General features: G+C 37.5%; 1 protein-coding gene, 4 non-coding genes and 1 pseudogene across 5 annotated transcripts; all 6 read right to left on the bottom strand.

Annotated features, from left to right (window-relative positions):
* Nucleotides 1-1106: 1106 nt before the first annotated feature.
* On the bottom strand, nucleotides 1107-1179 carry Trnar-acg (transfer RNA arginine (anticodon ACG)). Its single transcript has one exon. It is a non-coding gene; the product is annotated as a tRNA-Arg (tRNA).
* Nucleotides 1180-5087: 3908 nt separating this feature from the next.
* Nucleotides 5088-5160, bottom strand: Trnar-acg (transfer RNA arginine (anticodon ACG)). Its single transcript has one exon. It is a non-coding gene; the product is annotated as a tRNA-Arg (tRNA).
* An 871-nt stretch (nucleotides 5161-6031) lies between these two features.
* Trnar-acg (transfer RNA arginine (anticodon ACG)) lies at nucleotides 6032-6104 on the bottom strand. Its single transcript has one exon. It is a non-coding gene; the product is annotated as a tRNA-Arg (tRNA).
* A 1761-nt stretch (nucleotides 6105-7865) lies between these two features.
* Trnar-acg (transfer RNA arginine (anticodon ACG)) lies at nucleotides 7866-7938 on the bottom strand. The gene has a single exon. It is a non-coding gene; the product is annotated as a tRNA-Arg (tRNA).
* A 3349-nt stretch (nucleotides 7939-11287) lies between these two features.
* Nucleotides 11288-12938, bottom strand: LOC145460415 (histamine H2 receptor-like; annotated as a pseudogene).
* Nucleotides 12939-14923: 1985 nt separating this feature from the next.
* On the bottom strand, nucleotides 14924-18687 carry LOC145502684 (somatostatin receptor type 2-like). The gene has a single exon (XM_081482031.1). It carries the CDS (start codon nucleotides 17896-17898, stop codon nucleotides 16867-16869), a length of 1032 nt encoding a protein of 343 aa, XP_081338157.1. The 5' UTR covers nucleotides 17899-18687; the 3' UTR covers nucleotides 14924-16866.
* Nucleotides 18688-23638: the final 4951 nt, after the last annotated feature.

Genomic DNA, 23638 nt, shown 5'->3' with positions numbered 1-23638 from the left:
TGCATTTAGAATGACTGATAAATTGTTTTTCTTCAGAAAAGAAGTCCAGCGACTCCATTATCCGTAATTTTCAAGACTTCTTCCACAAAATTTATAACCGCTGCCAGACCAAAATCTGATCGGCCCTAAAAAAAATCACATGAAAATATCTGACTAACGGTAAGACTTTTCGTTTAAAATTAACTTCATGATCAGAGTCTCTAATTCACGAATTAGAAGAAAAGAAAGGTATTAATCGAAATCAAATCGAAATCATTTTTACAGACGCGCTTTGTTGAAACCGGAAGTGGCCTGGTTAGTCATCTTCTCGTAAGTTTTTTCTTCGTAAAAAAGCCTCAATCTCAGTATTTTTTTCTTGGTATTACTAAACTAAGGGCTGAACGTTGCAGGGATACTAAGACTTCACGATATAAAACATGGGCATGGAAAATATGCGGTCTGAAAAACAGGCCATTTCCGGTTGCTTCCCATATGCCTCAAATAGGACAAAGTTGTGATCACAGCCACAGGCTAACGAATAATTCCCGTGAGCTAATGTTTTACCCATAGAAGCCTAAGGATAGGGCATTACAATTGTGGTTTTGGTTTTGTCTGAAATTAATTGTACGTTGCTAAAAGAGAGATTGAAAGGTGGCCAAAATTACACTAAAAATCTGCCTCTGGGGACCCCTGAGGGCTGATATCCAGAACTCGGCTAAAAGAAGGTCGTTGAACCTGAAACTTTGGCATATTACATAAGTCCACATAACGACTTTGTGTACCAATTTTAAGCGAAATCGGCCGACCTTCATTTCCAAATCTGCCCCGGTCTCTCAGGCATAAGCTCCTAAGTCGCCTAAAGTCGCCTTAAATCGCCCAAAGTCGCCTTAAGTTACGGCGACTTAAGGTCCCAGAGTAGGCCTTACATGTCAGCAGTGCGAGGACACTGATCATATTATTAAATATATTTCTCCGTTCCTTGATTTCTCATAAAATTCTGAGTATTATGGTGAGTTTTAGTCAAACATGGCCGGAAGAAAAACAATATTCTGAAATACTTGCAGAAGAAAGAACCGACCACCGTTTACCAACTCCATGATTTGATTCTTGACGCAAGCAAAAAGAATCGACCCCGCCAGGATTCGAACCTGGAATCCCCTGATTCGTAGTCAGATGCCTTATCCATTGGGCCACGGGGCCAGACATGGTACAGTTAAGTTTTTTTCTCAATTTATTTATATATATTGTTAACAATTATTTATACGCTTCGAGAGGAACAGGACTGTAGCAATAAAGCGATGAATCACTCCTGAAGTCCTCAACTGGTTTCAGTTAATGTTAAAAATTATTTATACGCTTCGATCACTGAAAAAAAGAGACTCGCTCTTTGCTCTTTCGCTGAGAGCAGTTGGTAAAAACTAAAATGAAAAACATTTTCTTATCCCGGTTAATGCTTAGAAAGAAAAACTAACTATTCGGAAAATAACGACTATACCTATATTATGAATGACTCGGATATTTTGAGTGCATTTAAATTTTCATACATGAGGGAAAAAAACCCACTTCGACAGGATTCGAACCTGGAATCCCCTGATTCGTAATCAGATGCCTTATCCATTGGGCCACGGGGCCGTACATAGTACAGTTAATTTTTTGACCATACGAAAAAGGACTGGAGCAATAAAAGGATGAATCACTTCCGAAGTCCTGAACTGGTTTATATTAATGTTAAAAATTATTTAGACACTTCCATCACTGAAAAAAAGAGACTCGCTCTTTCGCTCTTTGGCTGAGAACAGTTGACGTTTAAGACCGAGTTTACCAGAGGACCAAGCAGGGGTGATACATGCCATCTCTCCTTTTTGGATGAAACTTTGCCAGATTAAAGTACTACCCAACAACTCTAAAAGACAAAGTGGGCCGGCTTTGTGATTTTTCCCTTAGGAGTTAGACCACCCCCTCCCCGGTTTTTTGCCCAAAATCCCCAAAATGTCACTAAAATAAGCATCAAATTTAAACACCGCTCCTGCTTACAGAATACATTGCATTTTATTGGTATTTCACATAAATAAAGATTGGACCTATCTTAGTTCACACCAGGAATTTCAAGTCATTTGAAGTGACAGGTGCCAATCAAGGAATGTCATTTCCTACCCATGTCACGCAACATTTAGCTATAAGGCAAATTAGCTGAAATTCTGACTCAAATATTGCTTAAGTCCAACTTTCTGAATCAAAACTAATTTCATCACAGTTTAGAGTCACCCTTGGCCTGATGAAATCAAGAATAAAAATTTTGGCATCTGTTATTTTTTGGTAACAAAAGCTGTTCAAATAACATGACAAGAGGCTAGTTTTAACAAAGAGACAAGGGCGAAATCTAAAAATATTAGATATTATAGAATCAGTTTATCAAAGTTATTTCTATGTTAATGTCATTAAAAAAGTCTTTGAATATTATTTTGGGCAGTGGAAGCTTAATGAATGCAAAACTCTTTGCAATATCCCTTAACCCTTGGACGTGCAAGGCGGAGGGTGGAGTGGATGCCATCCCCCTAAGAAGGTATTTTCAAAATTTTGAAAAGACGATTTACTCTAAGGGGCTGAAACTTTCATTAGCTGTTCATTCATCCTTCGCGGATATTTTGATATGTCAATTGTGTGTCCATCATTTTCTATGTTTCCATAGCAACCATTAGTTTCATGTAGGTTTGGCCAAAAATCAACTTTTTTGACATAATTCTGTATTTTTTCCAGTTTTCTTCCTCAAATTCCAGAAATTCACCAATTTGTACATTTCATAAGCATTCTGGCTTGATTTTGTATAAATTTCCATTATTTCTTGACTTTTTAAGAAAAAAGTAAAATCCAAGATGGCGGATCCACGATGGCGGGTCAAATGACGTCATTTGGCATCATATGACGTCACAACCGACAAAATTATGGTATCATTTTGCGGAACAAGCTCAGGGCTATCTAATCCATGTAAATTTATTTCGCTGTGCCTAAACAGAGCGCAAACCCAAGAGGGTTCCATCCATTTCTCCCTTATACCACGGTGGGGGTACGAGTTAGCTTGTACATCCGAGGGTTAAAATAACAGTGCAAAACACCTAAATTCTATTTTTAGAATTTGAATATGGGAATAAAGGCCCGTGATGTTTACATTCTAAAAAATTGACTAGTAAGATGAGAGTTTTTCTGGGCAAATCTCACTTTTTAGATTACCCTTGAAACCCTGCTCGAGCATCATGGGCGGGTCACATACTTGATGTTGCAATTGATTATTTTCAACTCTTACTTTACACTTGGCATACAAACTCATCAATCCTGAGAGGTATTCTTTGCTGACATTATTTTTTGCCCCCATATATTAACTATTGAGCTCACCTAATGAATATCCATTTCATCCGAATCGAGTTAAAAAACATCTATGATTTTTTTACTTTGCTGCATCAGGCAGGCAGGTAAATCTTAATTAGTATAAAGATAAACATTGTGCATATAATTTTGAAAACATGGGAACAAGAACCAAAGACCTTGATCAGCAGCAAATAATATCACTAAGTGATAATTAATAGTTTGTTGTTGTTATTGTTATTATTTATTATATTTATTTATATTTATTGTTGTTATTATTTATTATTTATTCCCACTGCGTAAGGAATTTCAATCTCTATTTATAGATGTGCACACTGAAAGAATAAGAATGGCTTCGATGTTTTGCTCAATTATAACTTTTTTGAAAGAAAAGCTCGACAATACCGGATGTTACCTTTGTTCTCATTTCATCCACTCGCTTCCCAGCCTTAGATAGCCCTGAGCTTGTTCCACAAAATGATACCATAATTTTGTTGGTTGCGACGTCATATGATGCCAAATGACGTCATTTGACCCGCCATCGTGGATCCGCCATCTTGGATTTTACTTTTTTATGGAAATTGATACAAAATCAAGCCAGAATGCTTATGAAATGTACAAATTGGTGAATTTCTGGAATTTGAGGAAGAAAACTGAATACAGAATTATGTCAAAAAAGTTGATTTTTGGCCAAACCTACATGAAACTAATGGTTGCTATGGAAACATAGAAAATGATGGACACACAATTGACATATCAAAATATCCGCGAAGGATGAATGAACAGCTAATGAAAGTTTCAGCCCCTTAGAGTAAATCGTCTTTTCAAAATTTTGAAAATACCTTCTTAGGGGGATGGCATCCACTCCACCCTCCGCCTTGCACGTCCAAGGGTTAAGGGATATTGCAAAGAGTTTTGCATTCATTAAGCTTCCACTGCCCAAAATAATATTCAAAGACTTTTTTAATGACATTAACATAGAAATAACTTTGATAAACTGATTCTATAATATCTAATATTTTTAGATTTCGCCCTTGTCTCTTTGTTAAAACTAGCCTCTTGCCATGTTGTTTGAACAGCTTTTGTTACCAAAAAATAACAGATGCCAAAAATTTTATTCTTGATTTCATCAGGCCAAGGGTGACTCTAAACTGTGATGAAATTAGTTTTGATTCAGAAAGTTGAACTTAAGCAATATTTGAGTCAGAATTTCAGCTAATTTGCCTTATAGCTAAATGTTGCGTGACATGGGTAGGAAATGACATTCCTTGATTGGCACCTGTCACTTCAAATGACTTGAAATTCCTGGTATGAGCTAAGATAGGTCCAATCTTTATTTGTGTGAAATACCAATAAAATGCAATGTATTCTGTAAGCAGGAGCGGTGTTTTTAAATTTGATGCTTATTTAGTGACATTTTGTGGATTTTCGGCAAAAAACCGGGGGGGGGGGTTCTAACTCCTTAGGGAAAAATCACAAAGCCGGCCCACTTTGTCTTTTAGAGTTGTTGGGTAGTACCTTTAGTCTGGCAAAGTTTCATCCAAAAGGGAGAGATGGCATATATCACTCCTGCCTGGTCCTCAGGTAAACTCGGTCTTAAAACTAAACTGATAAACATTTTTTATCCCGGTTAAATTAATCCTTAGAAAGAAAAACTAACTATTCGGAAAGTAACGACTCTACTTGTATTATGAATGACTCGGATAATTTGAGTGCATATAAATTTTTATACCTGACGAGAAAAAAATCGACCCCGCCAGGATTCGAACCTGGAATCCCCTGATTCGTAGTCAGATGCCTTATCCATTGGGCCACGGGGCCGTACAGAGTACAATTAATTTTTTTCTTAATTTATTTATGTATAATGTTAACAATTATTTATGCGCTTCTAGAGGAACAGACTGTAGCAATAAAACGATGAAACACTCCTGAAATCCTCAACTGGTTTCAGTTAATGTTAAAAATTATTTATACACTTCGATCACTGAAAAAAAGTGACGAGCTCTTTGCTCTTTGGCTGAGAGCAGTTGGTAAAAACTAAAATGAAAAACATTATTTTATCTCGGTTAATGCTTAGAAACAAAAAACTAACTATTGGGAAAATAACGACTATACTTGTATTATGAATGACTCGAATATTTTGAGTGCATTTAAATTTTTATACCTGAGAGAAAAAGAATCGACCCCGCCAAGATTCGAACCTGGAATCCCCTGATTCGTAGTTAGATGTCTTATCCATTGGGACACGGGGCCGTACATAGTACGGTTAATTTTCAGTTTTAATTAATATCTAATGGTAACAGTTATCTTAATTGAAACCGGTTCAGGACTTCATTAGTGATTAATCGTTTTATTGCTACAGTCCTGTTTCGTATGGTCAAAGAGTGACCACACCCATCAGGCAACATCACCGAATGACCGGTAAATTTAAACGCTGACGGTTAAATATTAATACATGGTTGCTATGGTGCTTATTATTGCGTCACGTTATTTTAAAGTTTTGAAGTACATGTCTGTTCCTGTGGGGCCACGAAATCGCTAATTCGCTACGTTTGTTGAGGCTACATAGATCTTTCCCGCAGCCGCGATTATAACAAATTTCTCATAAAGGTAACGAATTAGAGAATAATTTTTGGCGAATTAGCGAATTATTTTGAGTGCATTTAATCTTTTTACCTGGGAGAAAAAAAATCGACCCCGCCAGGATTCGAACCTGGAATCCCCTGATTCGTAGTCAGATGCCTTATCCATTGGGCCACGGGGCCAGACATAGTACAGTTATTTATTAATTTTCTTTTTTTTTCTTTTAATTTATATCTAATGTTGACAATTATTCATACGCTTTGATCACTGAAAAAAGAGACTTACTCTCTGCTCTTTGGCTGAGAGCAGTAATTCAAAACTAAAATGAAAAACATTTTTAATTCCGGTTAATGCTTAGAAAGAAGAACTAACTATTCGGAAAATAACGACTATACCAATATTATGAATGACTCGGACATTTTGAGTGCATTTAAATTTTCATACCTGAGGGAAAAAAAACACTTCGACAGGATTCGAACCTGGAATCCCCTGATTCGTAATCAGATGTCTTATCCATTGGGCCACGGGGCTGTACATAGTACAGTTAATTTTTTGACCATACGAAACAGGACTGGAGCAATAAAACGATGAATCGCTCCTGAAGTCCTGAACCGGTTTATATTAATGTTAAAAACTACTTATACACTTCGATCACTGAAAAAAAGAGACTCGCTCTTTGCTCTTGGGCTGAGAGCAGTTGGTAAAAACTAAAATGAAAAATATTATTTTATCTCGGTTAATGCTTAGAAACAAAAAACTAACTGATAAGTTAATAAAGATGGTGGATTTTAAGCTCCTATAGCGTAGATCCTAGCAGTATGCAGGACACCTATCATATATGAACTCAGTTAAATGACCTTGCTCTCCATGAGTTCTCGTAGCTCAGTGGATAGAGCGCCCGCCCGGTGTTCGGGAGGTCATGGGTTCGATTCCTGTCGGGGACTCAGAATTTTTCTTTGTCCCACGCTCGTGTCATGTTGATTAATTAACCTTCACAAAAAACTAACTATTGGGAAAATAACGACTATACTTGTATTATGAATGACTCGAATATTTTGAGTGCATTTAAATTTTTATACCTGAGAGAAAAAGAATCGACCCCGCCAAGATTCGAACCTGGAATCCCCTGATTCGTAGTTAGATGTCTTATCCATTGGGACACGGGGCCGTACATAGTACGGTTAATTTTCAGTTTTAATTAATATCTAATGGTAATAATTATCTTAATTGAAACCAGTTCAGGACTTCATTAGTGATTAATCGTTTTATTGCTACAGTCCTGTTTCGTATGGTCAAAGAGTGACCACACCCATCAGCCAACATCGACGAATGACCGGTAAATTTAAACGCTGACGGTTGAATACAAATACATGGTTGCTATGGTGCTTATTATTGCGTTACGTTATTTTAAAGTTTTGAAGTACATGTCTGTTCCTTTGGGGGCACCAACTCGTTAATTCGTTACGTTTGTTGAGGCTACATAGATCTTTCCTGCAGATTACAACAAATTTCTCATAAAGGTAACGAGTTAGAGCAATATTTTGAGCGAATTAGCAAATTATTTAGAGTGCATTGAAATATTTTAACCTTGGGGAAAAAAATAATCGACCCCGCCAGTATTCGAAGCTGGAATTCCCTGATTCTTAGTCAGATGTCTTATCCATTGGGCCACGGGGCCAGACATAGTACAGTAAATTTTTTTTATGATTAATTTATATCTAATGTTAACAATTATTCATACGCTTTGACCACTGGAAAAAGAGACTTGCTCTCTGCTCTTTGGCTGAGAGCAGTTGTTCAAAAATAAAATGAAAAACATTTTTAATTCCGGTTAATGCTTAGAAATAAAAACTAACTATTCGGAAAATAACGACTTTTCTTGTATTATGATTGACTCGGATATTTTGAGTCCATTTAAATTTTCATTCCTGAGGAAAAAAAAAGGACCCCGCCAGGATTCGAACCTGGAATCCCCTGATTCGTAGTCAGATGTCTTATCCATTGGGCCACAGGGCCGTACATAGTGCTGTTAATTTTTTGACCATACGAAACAGGAGTGTAGCAATAAAACCATGAATCACTCCTGAAATCCTCAACTAGTTTCAGCTAATGTTAAAAATTATTTATACACTTCGATCAATGAAAAAAAGAGACTAGCTCTTTGCTCTTTCGCTGAGAGCAGTTGCTCAAAACTAAAATGAAAAACATTTTTTTTATCCCGGTTAATGTTTAGAAACAAAAAATAACTATTGAGAAAATAACGACTATACTTCTATTATGAATGACTCGGATATTTTGAGTGCATTTAAATTTTTATACCTGACGGGAAAAAGATCGACCCCGCCAGGATTCCAACCTGGAATCCCCTGAATCGTAGTCAGATGTCTTATCCATTGGGCCACGGCTTCGTACATAGTACCGTTAATCTTCAGTTTTAATTAATATCTAATGGTAACAGTTATCTTAATTGAAACCGGTTCAGGACTTCATTAGTGATTCATCGTTTTATTGCTACAGTCCTGTTTCGTATGGTCAAAGAGTGACCACACCCATCAGGCAACATCACCGAATGACCGGTAAATTTAAACGCTGACGGTTAAATATTAATACATGGTTGCTATGGTGCTTATTATTGCGTTACGTTATTTTAAAGTCTTGAAATACATGTCTGTTCCTGTGGGGGAACGAACTCGCTAATTCGCTACGTTTGTTGAGGCTACATAGACCTTTCCTGCAGATTATAACAAATTTCTCATAAAGGTAAAGAATTAGAGAATTCTTTGGAACGAATAAACGAATTACTTTGAGTGCATTTAAATATTTTTACCTGGGGAAAAAAATGTGCTCCGCCAGGATTCGAACCTGGAATCCCCTGATTCGTAGTTAGATGCCTTATCCATTGGGCCACGGGGCCGCAGCTGGGAATAGGCTCATTAACATGTACATTAAATCAGGTGGCAAAGTGAGCGAGGTGCAATTGTCAGGAAATTAGTCAGGTAAAATACTCACACACTTAGGAGCATGAGGCTTATTTTAAGGTTAGTGATACCTTGACGTGAATAAGCTGCATATCTGCTTGTGGCACGAAAATTTATTACATATCCTGGAAGGGGCGAGGAATAATAATAGCTATATTTAAACAGAACTCAGAAATATTAACGTGGTCATAAACGTTCGTCGAAATGTGTAATCAATTACTCCAAAATCAACGAGCCTGTCGGTAGCCATTTTCTATTGCTGGAGTCCGACGATAGTTTATCTTCGCGAATGGGAACGAGAAAGGTTCCTATAGACGAAAAGGAGTTGGGTCGAGCCACACCCTTGCCTCATCATTGTTTCGTCCCAATCTCTTTTATCTTCCAAACACTCGCCGCATCTTTTCTTTAGTGATTTTCTCCTTTTTTCAGTGACTGTAAGTAGTCTAAAAACCAACAAATTAACTGTACTAATCTTAAACCTGGGTAGTGCTTCCAGCTCGCGTTTATGAAAACTGGCTACAAATATATATCGCTACCTTTTGCTCTAAATCAAAATTTCTAGATCTTGTTCGGCCCGACATTACCGCCCGCTTTTTCCTGTTTGCAACTTTGCGCAAAGTTTTAATACATCTCAAGAAAAACAAGTTACAGGGAGTAGAAACACCTTCATAACAAAACATATAGGGCGGCACAACGGTCATTACTAAAACCATTATGCCAAAGCAGGTAATTCTGTCTAAATGAGTCATGCTGTATCAATATACAAAGTTTTCGTTATACTCCGTCGTATCTGCTGCAGTACTATCACCGAAAACAGTAATGTAAAGAACTATACAGCTGCAGGCTTTTATCATATTCAAACAAACCAGATGTAAACTCTGTACATAGTTACATGTCAGCAGTACGAGGACACTGATCATATTATTAAATATATTTTCCATTCCTTAAGTTCTCATAAAATTTTGAGTATTATGGTGAGTTTTAGTCAAACATGGCCGGAAGAAAAACAATATTTTGAAATACTTGCAGAAGAAGGAACCGACCACCGTTTACCAACTCCATGATTTGATTACTGACGCAAGCAAAAAGAATCGACCCCGCCAGGATTCGAACCTGATTCGTAGTCAGATGCCTTATCCATTGGGCCACGAGACCGCTTACATAACACCAATATTAATAACAGACTAGCGGTACCTTCCGCTCAACCTAACTTCCAAAATGCTCCGCGAAATAGGGGCAAATAGTACGAATTTTCTCTCCGAAATTGACATTCAATATTTTCAACATGACCGAACATTTTGAGGTAATATATCAAACACGAAAGAGCATGTTTGACCACATTTAGTTACTGAAGACTTCCCTGAAAACCACGCAATGTGACGGGAGTTTCCTCCGTAAATATTATTATTTTACTATTTTTCAAGTTCGTCGTTTGTAATCTACCGATTTTCTACGTTGAGCGAAAAATTGAAGAAAATCTATCGATTAGAAGTTTGAATTTTTTGCAAAATGCACCATCGAACTCCGTTCTTCTTAGCTCTTCGTTTATCAGTGCGGCGGTTTCAAATGGCGCTTGAAGGGTTAAGTTTTGTTAAAACGTTGGCAACATTTGGAATTATCTACGCAACAGACCCACTTCTACAAAATACGACCAAAATCGTTTGCCTGCGTTGAATTACGTGTGCCAAATTTTCATTTTTCGCACAGTTTATACAGACATATTCACTTTATTGGCTCGTCCCCACGGGGCTTTTCAGAGTCAATTTTACATTACAAAATTAAAAACTAAGTACATGACAATGATAAAAGAAGATAAAGGTTAATAAAATTAAATAAAGCAGTCATTAAGAAGCTTTTGCCTGAGTAAGCGCTTGAAATCCGTCCCGGATGGGCTAAGTTTGAGCGTGGGCTGCAACTCATTCCACAGAGAGGTCGCTCTATATTGAAAGGTCCTTTGGCCGATAGCAGTGCGGAAGAGTGGTATGTTCAAAAGTTGAGAGTTATCTCTGAAACGAAGCCGGGGACTCCCAATTGCATTTGAATTTCTGACACAAGTAACTCATTATCTGACTACAGTAAAAATTTAAAAAAAAATTATCGACTGGAAAATGTTCGCGCGAACGTCCTTAAGGTACTAAACATCTCAAGGGTGGGAATTCACAAGATTCACAGGATTCAAGAGACAAACGTTTTCGCGACAAGATATGTGGTTAATTTCCCAAGTAATTTCATGACCATTCTTGGAGCTATAAACAAAAAGACTCTTGGGATTAATAGATATACTTTATCAAAAAACTGCATCGTAAGAATATATTAATATTTGTAAAATATCTTATATCATTTGAGCGCATTTTGATCTTTACTCTTAAGAAAAATAATCGACACGCACAGATCGATAAGATAGGATTCCTGTGGTAGGAACATTGTCAAAAGTTGTCTAGGATGTCTTCACACATTTTTAGCTCAGTTTGCAAGAAAAAGCGCAGAGTTTCAACCGCAAGTCACGTGTAACGAGTATATAGACCATGGGGTCAATAGCAGCTGTCACGTGCGATAAAAGTCCAACTGTGACAGAGAACTGAGGAGAGAGTTGAAAGCAATTCAGGCAATGCGCCTCCAGTACCGTAACCCCGTAGAAAATGCCCCAAGCTGTTACCATGGGAACTAAGATAACTAACGTGTTGAAAGAAAGCTTAAGTGTTTTGCCAATATCGTTGCTGCGGGCACTTTCCACTTCCCGCAAGTCTCGCTGGGTCCGCTGCTTTGTAGCCCAAGCAATTTTAAAAATGCGCAGATGTGTAAACACCATGATCGTTGCTGGGATCACAAAGCTATTAGCGCTTAGAACCGTAACCAATATTTGGCTACCCGAGTTGTTCATCACAAGAAATCTGGCGACGCCAATTCCCGCCATGACCAGAGAATATGCCCAAATAAGGATGGTCGCCTTGTGGGCTGTGACTTGGTAATAATCTGCTCGTAGGAGAAGGGATACGTCACAGCGCAATACCTGTCCACGCTAACGGCTGCCATGTTTAGCATGGAGGCAGAAAAGCACAACACGTCCATATTGACGAGTAACGCACTAAGGAATCTCTCGTCTTGTGGGTTTCCCCGAAAATCTTGTACCATCCATGCGGCAAGGGCCGAGATTAACAGTAGATCGGCGATGGCTAAGTTGAAAACAAAGTAGTTAGTGAGAGTGCGCAGCTGGTGGAAACGACAAAATCCGTAGCATATGAATCCATTACCGGTCACTCCAAAGAAGAAGATTAAGATGGATACGAGAAACACGAGTTCTGTGTTGGCGGATGAGGTCTGCGGTTCATCGATGGAAGTTGTTTTGTTAGTGGGTGTGTCCATTGTAAAGTTCAGTGCCATGATCGTTTAGATTCTGCAGAAGAATCAAAATTACAAAATCTTCATTACATCCACATAGTAATCAAACTCTGATATATACTGATTTAAAGTCCAAACAGTGATTAACCTTTTTCTTAGATTTTCTTTAGATATAATCAATAGATGGTCATATGAAAAGATCACCTGAATTAGAAACTGATCACCGGACTGACCAGGGAGCGGTTTTTCTTGATATCCATACCTAATCGTACCTTTTCGGTAAGTTTCGGTGGCATATCAGGCGAGATCAGTCGAGCCGTGGTTCTTATTTCAGTGAGATGTAGTCAAGCCAAAATATTCATTGTGAGACCAAACGAGCCCGATATGGCGTCCAACCGTACAAAACTAGGTGCGATTAGGTATTTACCGTACCCAGAGTCAGCCAAGCGACAGTGATACCGCAGGGATATCTACCCAGAGTCGGCCAAGCGACAGTGATACCGCAGGGATATCAGGTCAGTGACTTGATATGGCAGGAAGACTCCGCTTCTAATTGGCTAATTGCGAATTCGGGTTCGGTCAGACTTTTCTTATTAACCCAATTAAGGACGTTCGCGCAAAAATTTTCCAACTTTGTTTTTTTTCTTTTTTTTTTTTTTTTTTTTTTCTGAGACTTTTACCACTGTAGGATGATGAGTTAGTTATGTCAGCAATATAAAAAAAGCGGGGGGGGGGGGGGGTTCACCGACTTCGTTTTGGAGAGAACATGCCCGGAAGAACACCCTAAATCTGAAAAAATCGGGCTTCGTTAGCGAATAAGGCCACAGTGTCTGTAAGCCCAGAAATATTGCAATTCATCTTTGAACTGAAATGTTCTCTGCCAAATATTGTTTAAGGGGATCTATTAAGTGAATTTAGTCAACTGGTGAGGTTCCTTAAAGAACAAGTTCGCATTTAGCGACCATAGTTTCACGCGCCTTGCAGCCGCAAGATGGTAGGGCTCGATGTCCCGTGGACAGAAATCTTGAAATCTTTTTAACTTTCCACATTGATTTTTTGTTCATTTTTGGACAACGTGGAGATAATTGTAAATAAAATCTGTTTCTGGAGAGAAAAGTGGGGGTCACCGAACGTCCAAGATCGTTAAATCTAGTAAAACTATAGCAATGGCCGTCTGCCCTATCATTACTTAGCGCCTGCTCTCATGCATGACGTGGCGTGTGAATTTGCGTGCGCAGTAAGGATGTGCAGAAACAATTAGCGCGAACGTCCTTACAACGATAAGAATTTTTTGATACCATTTAGTAGATTTTGAAAGCGGGACTCCTCTTATCTACCAATTGGTCATGAATTTCTAACAAAGGAAGGTTTCTATAACCGTCATATTTTGAAACCCACACCTCCTAAAGATAAGCCTTTTTACACAGGTTTGTTACATTGAAGATTCCGGCAAAAGTTTTTAATCATGGCCACATTTCACATGGGAAAATTGGAACTCTTCCTCTTTTCTTCCAAGGTTTTAGGGATTTAAAATTCCAACGCGCGGTTTGGGATTTGTACTAATTATGCAAGTGAAATCATATTTGTTTTCAAAGCAAACGTTCCCTTATACACTGAAAAACGTTCCAAAATAGCTTTCCGCTAAATATCGCCGTCAGCGATCCCTTATTAGTGCTCTAAATCTGTAGTTGAGAAGGGCCACCTCTAACTGAAACTGTAAGATATGTATGGAACCCAGTAGAGAGGATATGTTTCGTGGTGTCATTGTCACGCATTTTACTCCAAAGAACAATTCGACTTAGAAAACTTTCACAAGCTGTAACATTCATCATTTCGTTATTCAATATTCATTTTCGTTCCATCGGAGGCTCGATTGGAAAGCGTCTCAGACCTTTTCAGTTCTAAGCTCAGGTCCTCCACGGCTTATCTTCCTCTTTCTGACAATTTTTCCGGGTGATGAAATATTTTCAGACAATTTCTTATCTATCCTGTGATATTTCGGAGCAAATAACATGAGATGCCTTTTTTAATGACAAAAAGGCAATTTCAAATGGCAGCAACAGGAGGAAATAGAGAGTGACAGGTAAAATGTCTGATTTTCACCTAAAAATATTGCAATTTTACATCAATTTTCACTTATTTTTTCAATCATTTTGCTTTTACTGCATGCATCAGGAATAGCCTGCGAGCAAAAGAATCGAGAATTATGCCGAAATAATAATGACAAAGACTGGCTGATTCCCGGCGTTGGGTAGGCCGAGAGTAATATATCTGTTACTAACTGTTGTCTCAACATGAAAGAGAGCTTTCAAACTGAGCTTCAGCATGCAAGACGATTTTGCTGATTCAACCCTCTTCTGCTGAACCGGAGCAATTTTTTTTCATTACTAGAAAACTCATTTTGCCTAACTTTGAGCCAGAATCACAATGAGGCGTAGCTTACGCTTCAATAAAATAAGCTTTAAGGGAAATATTATCTTTTTCATGGAAGCATAATGGAGCATAAAAGTGACACCTTTTGAGCATAATAATGCGACTCCTTGAGCATCGAGTATTAGCATAATTATTGTGAAAAGTTGAGCATAATGTGTAAAACCCTAGCAACTTATTACTGGTTACTCTTAATTTTTATCCTCTCAAAAATTAATTCAAGTGAGTGTTTTTTATTTGCTCTATCCTGGCAAACCACTCTAGAAAATGCGATGAAACTCAAAACCCCTATGCAGCGGTTCAAGACAATTCTTTTGATAGAATTTCAAAACGACATTTCTTTCACCGAAAGATGCGCATCTAGAAAATAAGAATGTATTAAACTAATAGAAAGCGAAAACTCTCTTGACCATTATTTTTGCGTTTTATTTTACAGACCACTTCATCTGTTAGATTTACATTAATAGGACCTGTCCGTATGTTTACTAAGGCTATTTTCACGTTGGCAACTTCAAATATTCCTCCATGTACGTTGGTTTAAATTTGACGGCTATTTTAGCCGTATTACGTTTTAGACATTTCGATTATTTATGACCGGGCACTGTGACCTCTTTTCGATGTATTTACAATATGACCTTGTGAAGCTTTTAGGATTAAACACATTTAGAAACCTTTTAGCTGTTATAAATCATCTTTTAAAATTATTTGTATTTTAAAGTATTGTTATTTTCTCTTAATTAATACATATTTTAAAAATCCTCTTCGCTGTGAAATATCTCGCGTATAGACTCTCAATACTGATCTAAGTGAGGCTAAACACATTTCCTCGCCGCTTCCTAAAAAAACGAGACATTCAAACAATATTGATATATCTTGCGTTCGCGTACCTTGATTAATGTGGACTTACGACAAAGTTCCGGCCATCTATCTTTTTCAATGAGTCATTCACGATGGATAAAGTTTTAACCTGACCCCAAGGCTTTTTGTAATAACAGAGAATACGCCATTTCTACGTAAATATCCTACGGCTGGTGTAATTTGTTGTACCAAATCTGCTTTATGCATCGGAAATCGCCTGTTGTAACTGATCTTTTTGTCGCGCGATTTTTTTCATAATAACCCGGAGATTAACTATTTGCTTTTGCCGCTTTCGCTCCTGTGTAAAATACATTTGAAATACGATTTTAAAGTCGGGTTTTCTTGAATTTTAAGATCAGTCGGCTCCTGGAGAATTAATTTGACAAAGGAAAATTAATTGCAAATGCATGAGGATACAAAATGACTGGCGCGCTTGTGACAGCTGCCTTAATGACAATCCTCGAACAGCGCTGACTAAACGCATTCGTGATCAAGATTTAGAATTCAAAGCAGAGATAGACATCATTCCCAAGAGCGAGCGAAAATGAAAAAGGTTTTCATGATGAATTGCATATCTGCTTTCAGTGTTGGCTGACTGATCCAAGCTTCTTCGTGTTTCGGTACAGAACTACTGACAAACTATGATTTTTTTTTTCATAGATCAGAACGTGGCTATTAGTCTCGTGACTCATATTTCAACTGTCCAAAAACATTTACATTTCACGTCAATCGTGGCAACGAATAGCTTGAAAATTACCACCGGGAAGCTATGAAACGATCACTACCTGAAAGAGCGTTGAAAGCTGCCGGAAAACGAAACAGTAGAAGTCCTGTGGCCGTATTAAAGATTTAACTGTTTAGAAGGAATATTGTAACTGCGGAATCTAATTTATAAGTGACACACGCAGAATCATTAACAGAAATTACTGCAGATCCCTTCAAGCTTGGCCGTTTTTTCTTTTTCTTTTTCTTTTTTTTTTTTCCTCTACCTTTTTAATCTCAAGATCTGAACGCAGAATGAAATTCTAATTTTTTTTTTACCCTGCACCTGCTTGCAACTTTAGAAGATAATTTTTCGATGTATGTATAGAAGTTGAACCCGTTGTTGTTTATTTAATGGATCTTCGAATAATCCCTTGTCTTTCTTTTGTTTTTCTTGAACACATAGTTCCATAATATTTAGTTTTTCAATATTCATGTCTGGTTCTGTTTTGCTTTTGTTTCCGCTTCACAGTCTTGTTTCAGCGTCGCCCAGCAATGTTTCCCTTTATATAGAATCTCTTTTATCCCAGTGTTGCAAATCACGTTTTCAACGCCACAAAACCGGCTGCCAGCATTTTCAATAACGGCGATAAGATGAAGCCATCTGATCTTCATCCATGATACGCGTTTCCGAGCCCGTCCCTGGCGATGCATGGGCATTTGTTGATCTTGTGGTCGAAAGATGAAAAGTTTCACTGACGGAATATGGGCGATTCCCGGGTTTGAAACAACTGAAAATGATCTTCCTAAAATCTTTAGTGAGAAAAATGTAAATTAGGGGATCGACTAGCGCCATGATGTGAGTCAACATACTAACCATCCAGTTCTCAAAAGGAGTTAAGCGTATGCAATCCAAGCAGTACACCTCGACAACGATTATTGCGTAGTAATAACTCCAGCAGACTAAAAGAGGTGCCACGAGAACTAGAATATGAAATGATATTTTTAAGTTCTTAGTCAAGATGTTGGCGGGCGCGCTTGGGTCTTGACTTCGGTGTGGGTTGTTGCGTAGGTGGCTGGAAGCGATGATGAAGATTGTGATGTAACAGTACAGTGTTACAGCCAAGGGGATCACCGAGTTGAAAAGCGCCAGGAACGGACTGTATCCGTACTTGAAAACGTCTGGTACAAAGTAGAGCAGCTGCAAGAGTGCGACAACCAGCGCGTATCCCCAAATGCAAACAATGAAAAGAACGGCTTTTCTGTGTGTTATGTTCGCAGTGTAGTGCAGTGGTTTAGTAACGGAGTAATAGCGATCATAACTTATGACTGTCAAGTTAGCAATGCTGGCCGAGCCACAAAATGTTTCAAACATGATCAAAACCATTTCAAGAATCTTCCCGTTTTCGTCTGACATCGTCTTTAGCATGGCCGGGAACGCGAGGAACAGGCATAACGACACGAGAGCTAATAAGTCACTGATGGCCAGATTGAAAACAAAATAGTTGTGCACTGTCCGTATCCTTCGGTAGTAACAAAATGCGAAACATATGAACGAATTGGCGCAAAAACCCAACGCGACTATCAAATATGTTGCACCAGGTAACTGAAGAGTTCCTTCGTCCTCCTCCTTCGGTTGCGTTGTGTTCTTTTCAGTCAAATTACTCATCTTAGAAACTGCAGAACCGACCGTTCAACGATTGCCGACGACGCCGATGTTTTTTGTCTTTTGGGGAGAAAGGTTTTACTCTTGAAAAATTTAACAGAAAATGTAACAGTTGCAAATGTGTACAAGATGAATCTTTTATCGCTGTGAGTTCAATGGACCGCGTTGGAGAAGTTTCCACTTTGTAGCGATCGATGACTACGGCACGTTATTTGGCTTCGAGATGAAACTGAAGGATGCTCGGTCTTAAAACACTAAAGATGATAACAGAGTCGCTTCGCTGGTTGATTGTGTCTTTCGAAGTCACTTTTAATCATAAAGGGCATTTGTTTATATAAGTCCATGTCATTCCCAAGGATCTTAGGTGCCTTGGCGACGCGACGAACTGTGACAACAGTCACTCCCCAAAAGTTTATTTGCTTGGCTTGCAATACTCTTCACTTTAGTGTTTCGGATATCACTGCACTTGCATTATTTAATCTGTCTATCCACAAAAGGTGCCGGCCAAAGAGACTTAAGTGTTTCAATCTTTTCTCGAAACACAAAACAAAAGCGAGATACTGGTCTGAGATAACGGGGGCCAACCAAAATGAATTGAATCCACGGTGCGGACTTCGTTATCGATCGCGACAGTCTTAATCTGCAGGATCTGCAACGGTAATTCATAGCAGGGGCGTTCCCAAACTGTGTTTTAATTGACATAGAATGACGTGTAGTACTAAAATATGATTTCTATGGGCAAACTACAGGTGCAATGACTCTTTTACTCCATGCAATATTCACAGGCGTATACTTAGCTAAGTAAACATCTTCGTCGACTTGCTTTAAATAATAAACCCCATAATCACAGTCTTCTTCCAAGTAAATGATAGACTCGCTGACAGGATGTCACGGAAGATCGAAACTTGTAATTTTATCAGTTTTGGTAGCAACACTCAAATTGACAGATCGTAACTCTTTTTGAGCTTTCGAAGCTTTGTAGACCTTTGTACATCATATTAAAAGGCTCGAAAGTAATTAAATTTGCGCTCGAAAATAAAAAACACCATCTTGTTCCATTTCATAGCGAAAAATGTAGATATTTGGCACATTTTGGTTCCTTTTTGGGCACGAGGAGAAAATTAATTAAAGGTCCTCGTGTCAGCTTTTTGACAGTGTCATATAAAAAGTTCAATTAACGCCTTAAAGAGGCCAAACCACCTTGCCAAGTAGGCGTTTCCTTCAGCTGTAGAGCATAAATTTCCTTTCATTTTTTTCCTTGTATTTTACCTCGGAAATCGAAACAAACTAGATTTTATGGAGATAGTGAGCCTATAAATTGTCGATGACCCGCGTAACCCTTATATATTGCCCTTACAAAAATGTTTCCAACTGATTCGGAAATGTGTATGTTATAATTATCCCTAGACCGGGATATTACATACAGAAAAACTTATTGGACATTTATTAACTTTTCAAAGGAATCTATATTTATTTATGTTTTGCACAGGACTAAGGAAACAGGATATCAATTTATAAGCAAACCCCGTAAATCCAAAATTATTGTGGTCGTAATGCTTGTGTTAGTGTGATGATGTAATGGTGACCGAAGGTAACCCTTTTCATTTACCTTTCCTGGAACCTTTTTTTTTCTAGAGTGGCAAGCACTTGAAGTTTCCTTAGAATTTTTTGTAGCTTGTCGAAAAGACAGCTGATAATAATAAAGGAATTCATTAACTAGCATTTGCAAAATAAAATTCTCAAAGATATAGTACAAAAAAGAAATGCGTAGTAGTGATTAATAACATTGACAGAAGAACATTTCCTCTCCATGGCTTTGAGAATAAAATCTTGGCGTTTTTCGTTTTCCTAAATAATAGTTATCTTCTTGTCGTGTATTTATATTTGGAGTGAGATTAATCTCTTTAAACCTCACCTAGATCTCTGTGCTGTCTGAAGCATGATTCGTTGATGCATAAAAATATAAATCGCCAGTACAATACGCCGGATGTATTAAATAGATTGCCAGTATTCAAATGACCGTTTCCTACGCTTTTCTTGCGAAAGCGATAACCTTATCTAAAACAGCATGCATTTGGTTTCATATATCTATATATTTTTCTTACAAACCTGAACCGCAGTCAATCAAAATCTAAAAAGAGGAGGTATTTTTTGTATTTCATTTTTTTTTTTTTGCTTGTTTATGGTGTAATACTCATTTTAAATGAAAAAAATAGCAATAAAAGTTATAATGCCTGTCACAATATGTCATCAGATAAGTTTATGGGGCGCTTTTTATACAGTTGAGCTTGTTTGATTTTCGCAACTCCACCAGATTGGATCGCTAATTACTTCGCACCTATAAATCAATAGGAACAAATATAACTATTACTTTATCTCCGATCTATTTAAAATTCAACAGTTTAAAATGTTCTTAATCTTCGCCATTATTTGCAAACACACAAGGCCTTTTATTTCGCACACTGCTGTCATCTGCGAAGCTTCATGGATGGGAAAAACTGATGTGAGATTTAATTTATAATGAATTAATGAAAATCCTAGCGTCGCATCGAGTTGTCATTGAAGTTGATGGAAAACCTTCGGTAAATTATTACCGTGTTTGTATTTGGGAAGGGTAGCTCGTTGCAATATTTTTCGTGATATCATGGTGTTAATATTAAATGAACCTTTCTCACCCTAACTGATGCTTTGTGGCGCCAAAACAGTCGGTTTTCAAAACAGTGACTGCTCTACAATAAAATGAGAGTACTTCAGGGCTTTTTTTGCATGATGAATAATTAAGGTGAAGTCGGTGTCTTTTAAGACACTGCCAAAAAAAAATTGTTCGATAGCTATTATTTGCAGTATTGTTTATCGCCACAATTGAATTCAAACTGTAAACAGTCACTTTGATTGCTACAGAGTATTTATCACAGGAGAGCTCCCTTCCTTCTGTGTGGTGTTTTGATTTCATTTTCTTAGTTGTAAGACTTTTAATAACCGGCAAGAGCAAATTATAATCGACGGGAACATATTAAAACCTAAATGAAGAGAAAATATTTTATATTTGGAAACTCAATTATTGGAGGTATTTTTTTCCTTGCTTGAAAGTACAACGGGCACTCAATTTATCTCGTGCAGAGTCAAAATAATCCAGATTGGGTGTAGATTAAGTTAATCTCAGAACAATGCACTGAGCTGAGATATCATATCAACTTTGGTGTCCCCGTGGATCATTGATTAATAGACAAAAGTGCAATAACAAAGAAAACTTGGCCGTTTTTAATTATTCGTTTTCTTGACTTGAAAAAATTAAGGGAACTGTGACACGATATCTGAAGTCATTTTGCTGATGAAGAAAATTACTTTCAAATCGAAGAAACCCTCACGATTAGTTTCCTAAGGTAGAAAAACGAAAAAGAAAAAGAACAAACCGAAAATAAACGAAAATAGCTATGACTGATGAAGATTAACACAGATGACGAACGAAAAATTTACCAAGGTAAAAATATCTGTCAAAATTTTCAGTTTAGGCCCTATGTGAGTAGCTTACTAAACTGATCGAGAAAAAAAAATACCATTAAAAAAGGACAAAAAAAGAAGAAGAACAAGTTGAGATTGTATATTGAGCAAGCATAAACGAGGGAGAACTCTAAGGTGAAAATAAGATGTACATAGAATAACTGCATGAATTCACAAAAAAGTGCTGTTGACAAAACGTCTATCAGTTGTCACCAAACCTGTCAAGCAAGTTTAACCCGTCAAGCCTGTTTAATCTACCAAGCATATGAAACCTGTTTTAATAGGTTTCATGTGCTTGCATGTAGACTTAAAAGACTTAAAGGCTACATCAAAAATAGAACAACATTACTAGCAGAATGAAAGTGAGAAATTTGAGTTAATTCGATTTATTTCTGTTATCTTTTTCTTATAATGAAGCTGGATTTGACCAAAGTTATATTTTCACATTCAACTGGCATTTTTTCTGAATGTTGGGAAATATTTAATTGAAACATTTAATATTTCTTTTAAGCCAGAATTGAATATTCCTCGGGGATTTTAAATGAGTAATGCAATTCCTTATTCGTCTTTAACCACGGAAAAATAACTACTTCTGGAAATAAGTTTTCAATTTCAAGATCGCTTTTAAAACCAGCGAGTATTTCATTCATTCCAGCAAGTTTTCTCCCTTTATTATAACAATTAAAAATAAACAATGACAAAAAATAAGTCTAATCACAAGAAACTTCCCCAGTAAAATAAGCGTGTTTACAATTATCTCGTACGTTGGCTAGTAAAAATGTCACAAGAGTTCCAGAATAAATTGAAATATTTTAAGTTAGCTTTATTAATTAAATAAAGATGGGATGGTTAAATAAGATGTTTTGGGATGTTTCGGAAAGCTCACAGATCCATGGTGCCAAACGGTTTCAAATTTAGTGACTAAACCGATTTTAAAATGAGCTTCATTTTAAATAATATATTAAGTAAATTGCGAAATTCCATCGGGGCGTAGAAGTTCCTTAAAAGACGTAGTCACCTCAACGTGCTTTGTGTTCATTCATTAATAACCCAGTCGATAAAAAATGATGGCTTGGGTTTCTTTGTTTACTGATAACTGAGCAGCTTTACAACCACTATCCTGACTTGAAAGATAATAATGTCGTTTTGAAATTAACATGTATAATCATCAAACTTTCCAGAAATTTCGCTACCTAATTAAAAAAATAAGCAGACACCTTTTTGTCTTGTATGTGGTTGCCGAATAGTTAAATGTCCAAAACCTCATCATTTTATTCAAAAGAAAAACTTCACTAGAAATTTCCGTCCATATTTGCAATGAAAGAGTTTAGCTGATTAAATATTACTTCTCATGTTAACAAGTTTCAAGAAATACGTTTTCCCGGAATGCTTGATGAATTTTGGCGCTGTTGCCGTAGTTGGAAAAAATTCCCCTTTCAAGAGAGGGATTCCAAGCAAAATGTGGAGGAAACCATTTTTCATAAGATCACGAAACGTTTGTATCATTCAGGACGTGCCTGACGGTGGGCTAATGGAAGTGTGCTGGTGTTTACAAAGTAGGTGATCAAACATCTTCTTTGCGTGGAACTTGTCATTTGTGACACTTGAATTAAAAGCCCTACCAATGACACTTTGTCAAAACCTGTAAATTTGTGGGCAACGTGTTTAGTTTGCTTTAATTTTGACATTTATTCATTGCCAAGCGTGATTATTTATTTGGTTAACTTATTGTAATAACAAGCAGATCTCTGCAAAGCCGGCGTTAACTTGTGGCCCGGGGGTACTCCCTTTTATGGACTATATAGGTCTGTGCGGCCCCAAAGGATATGGATTTTTAGCCATTTTGGTCTCGATTTTGGCCATTTTGGTCTCAAAAAGGGTATGGTTTTAGCACTCTGGCCTTGAATTGGGTTTGTTTTCCAGAGGAAGCTTCTCTTTCATCATCTGATAAGTTCATCAACAAAAGCCCTTCACAATGTCCTTAACATCGGTCTGAACTAGAGAACTAATTCAGGAACCCCTCCTGACTAATTATAAAGCAGGTCTGTAAAGGGTATTGATTTAAGGGCCAGTCTTTAATAGGGTGTAGAATCTTTGATCAGGTAATGAATAAGGTGGGGAAAATCGCAGATTTTGGTCTTAAATAGGGTGATCGTTTTGGGCAACGGGCTGCAAACCCCCACCCCCGCAATTTTTCTGGGAACACCCCCCGGGACTTGTGGTGTCAGATACAAACATTAGA

This window comes from Orbicella franksi, chromosome 11 (genome assembly GCF_964199315.1).
Source record: "Orbicella franksi chromosome 11, jaOrbFran1.1, whole genome shotgun sequence".
Taxonomy (NCBI): domain Eukaryota; kingdom Metazoa; phylum Cnidaria; class Anthozoa; order Scleractinia; family Merulinidae; genus Orbicella; species Orbicella franksi.
Note: the sequence above shows the minus strand (reverse complement) of the source record. Positions and strands in the feature narration are given on the sequence as shown.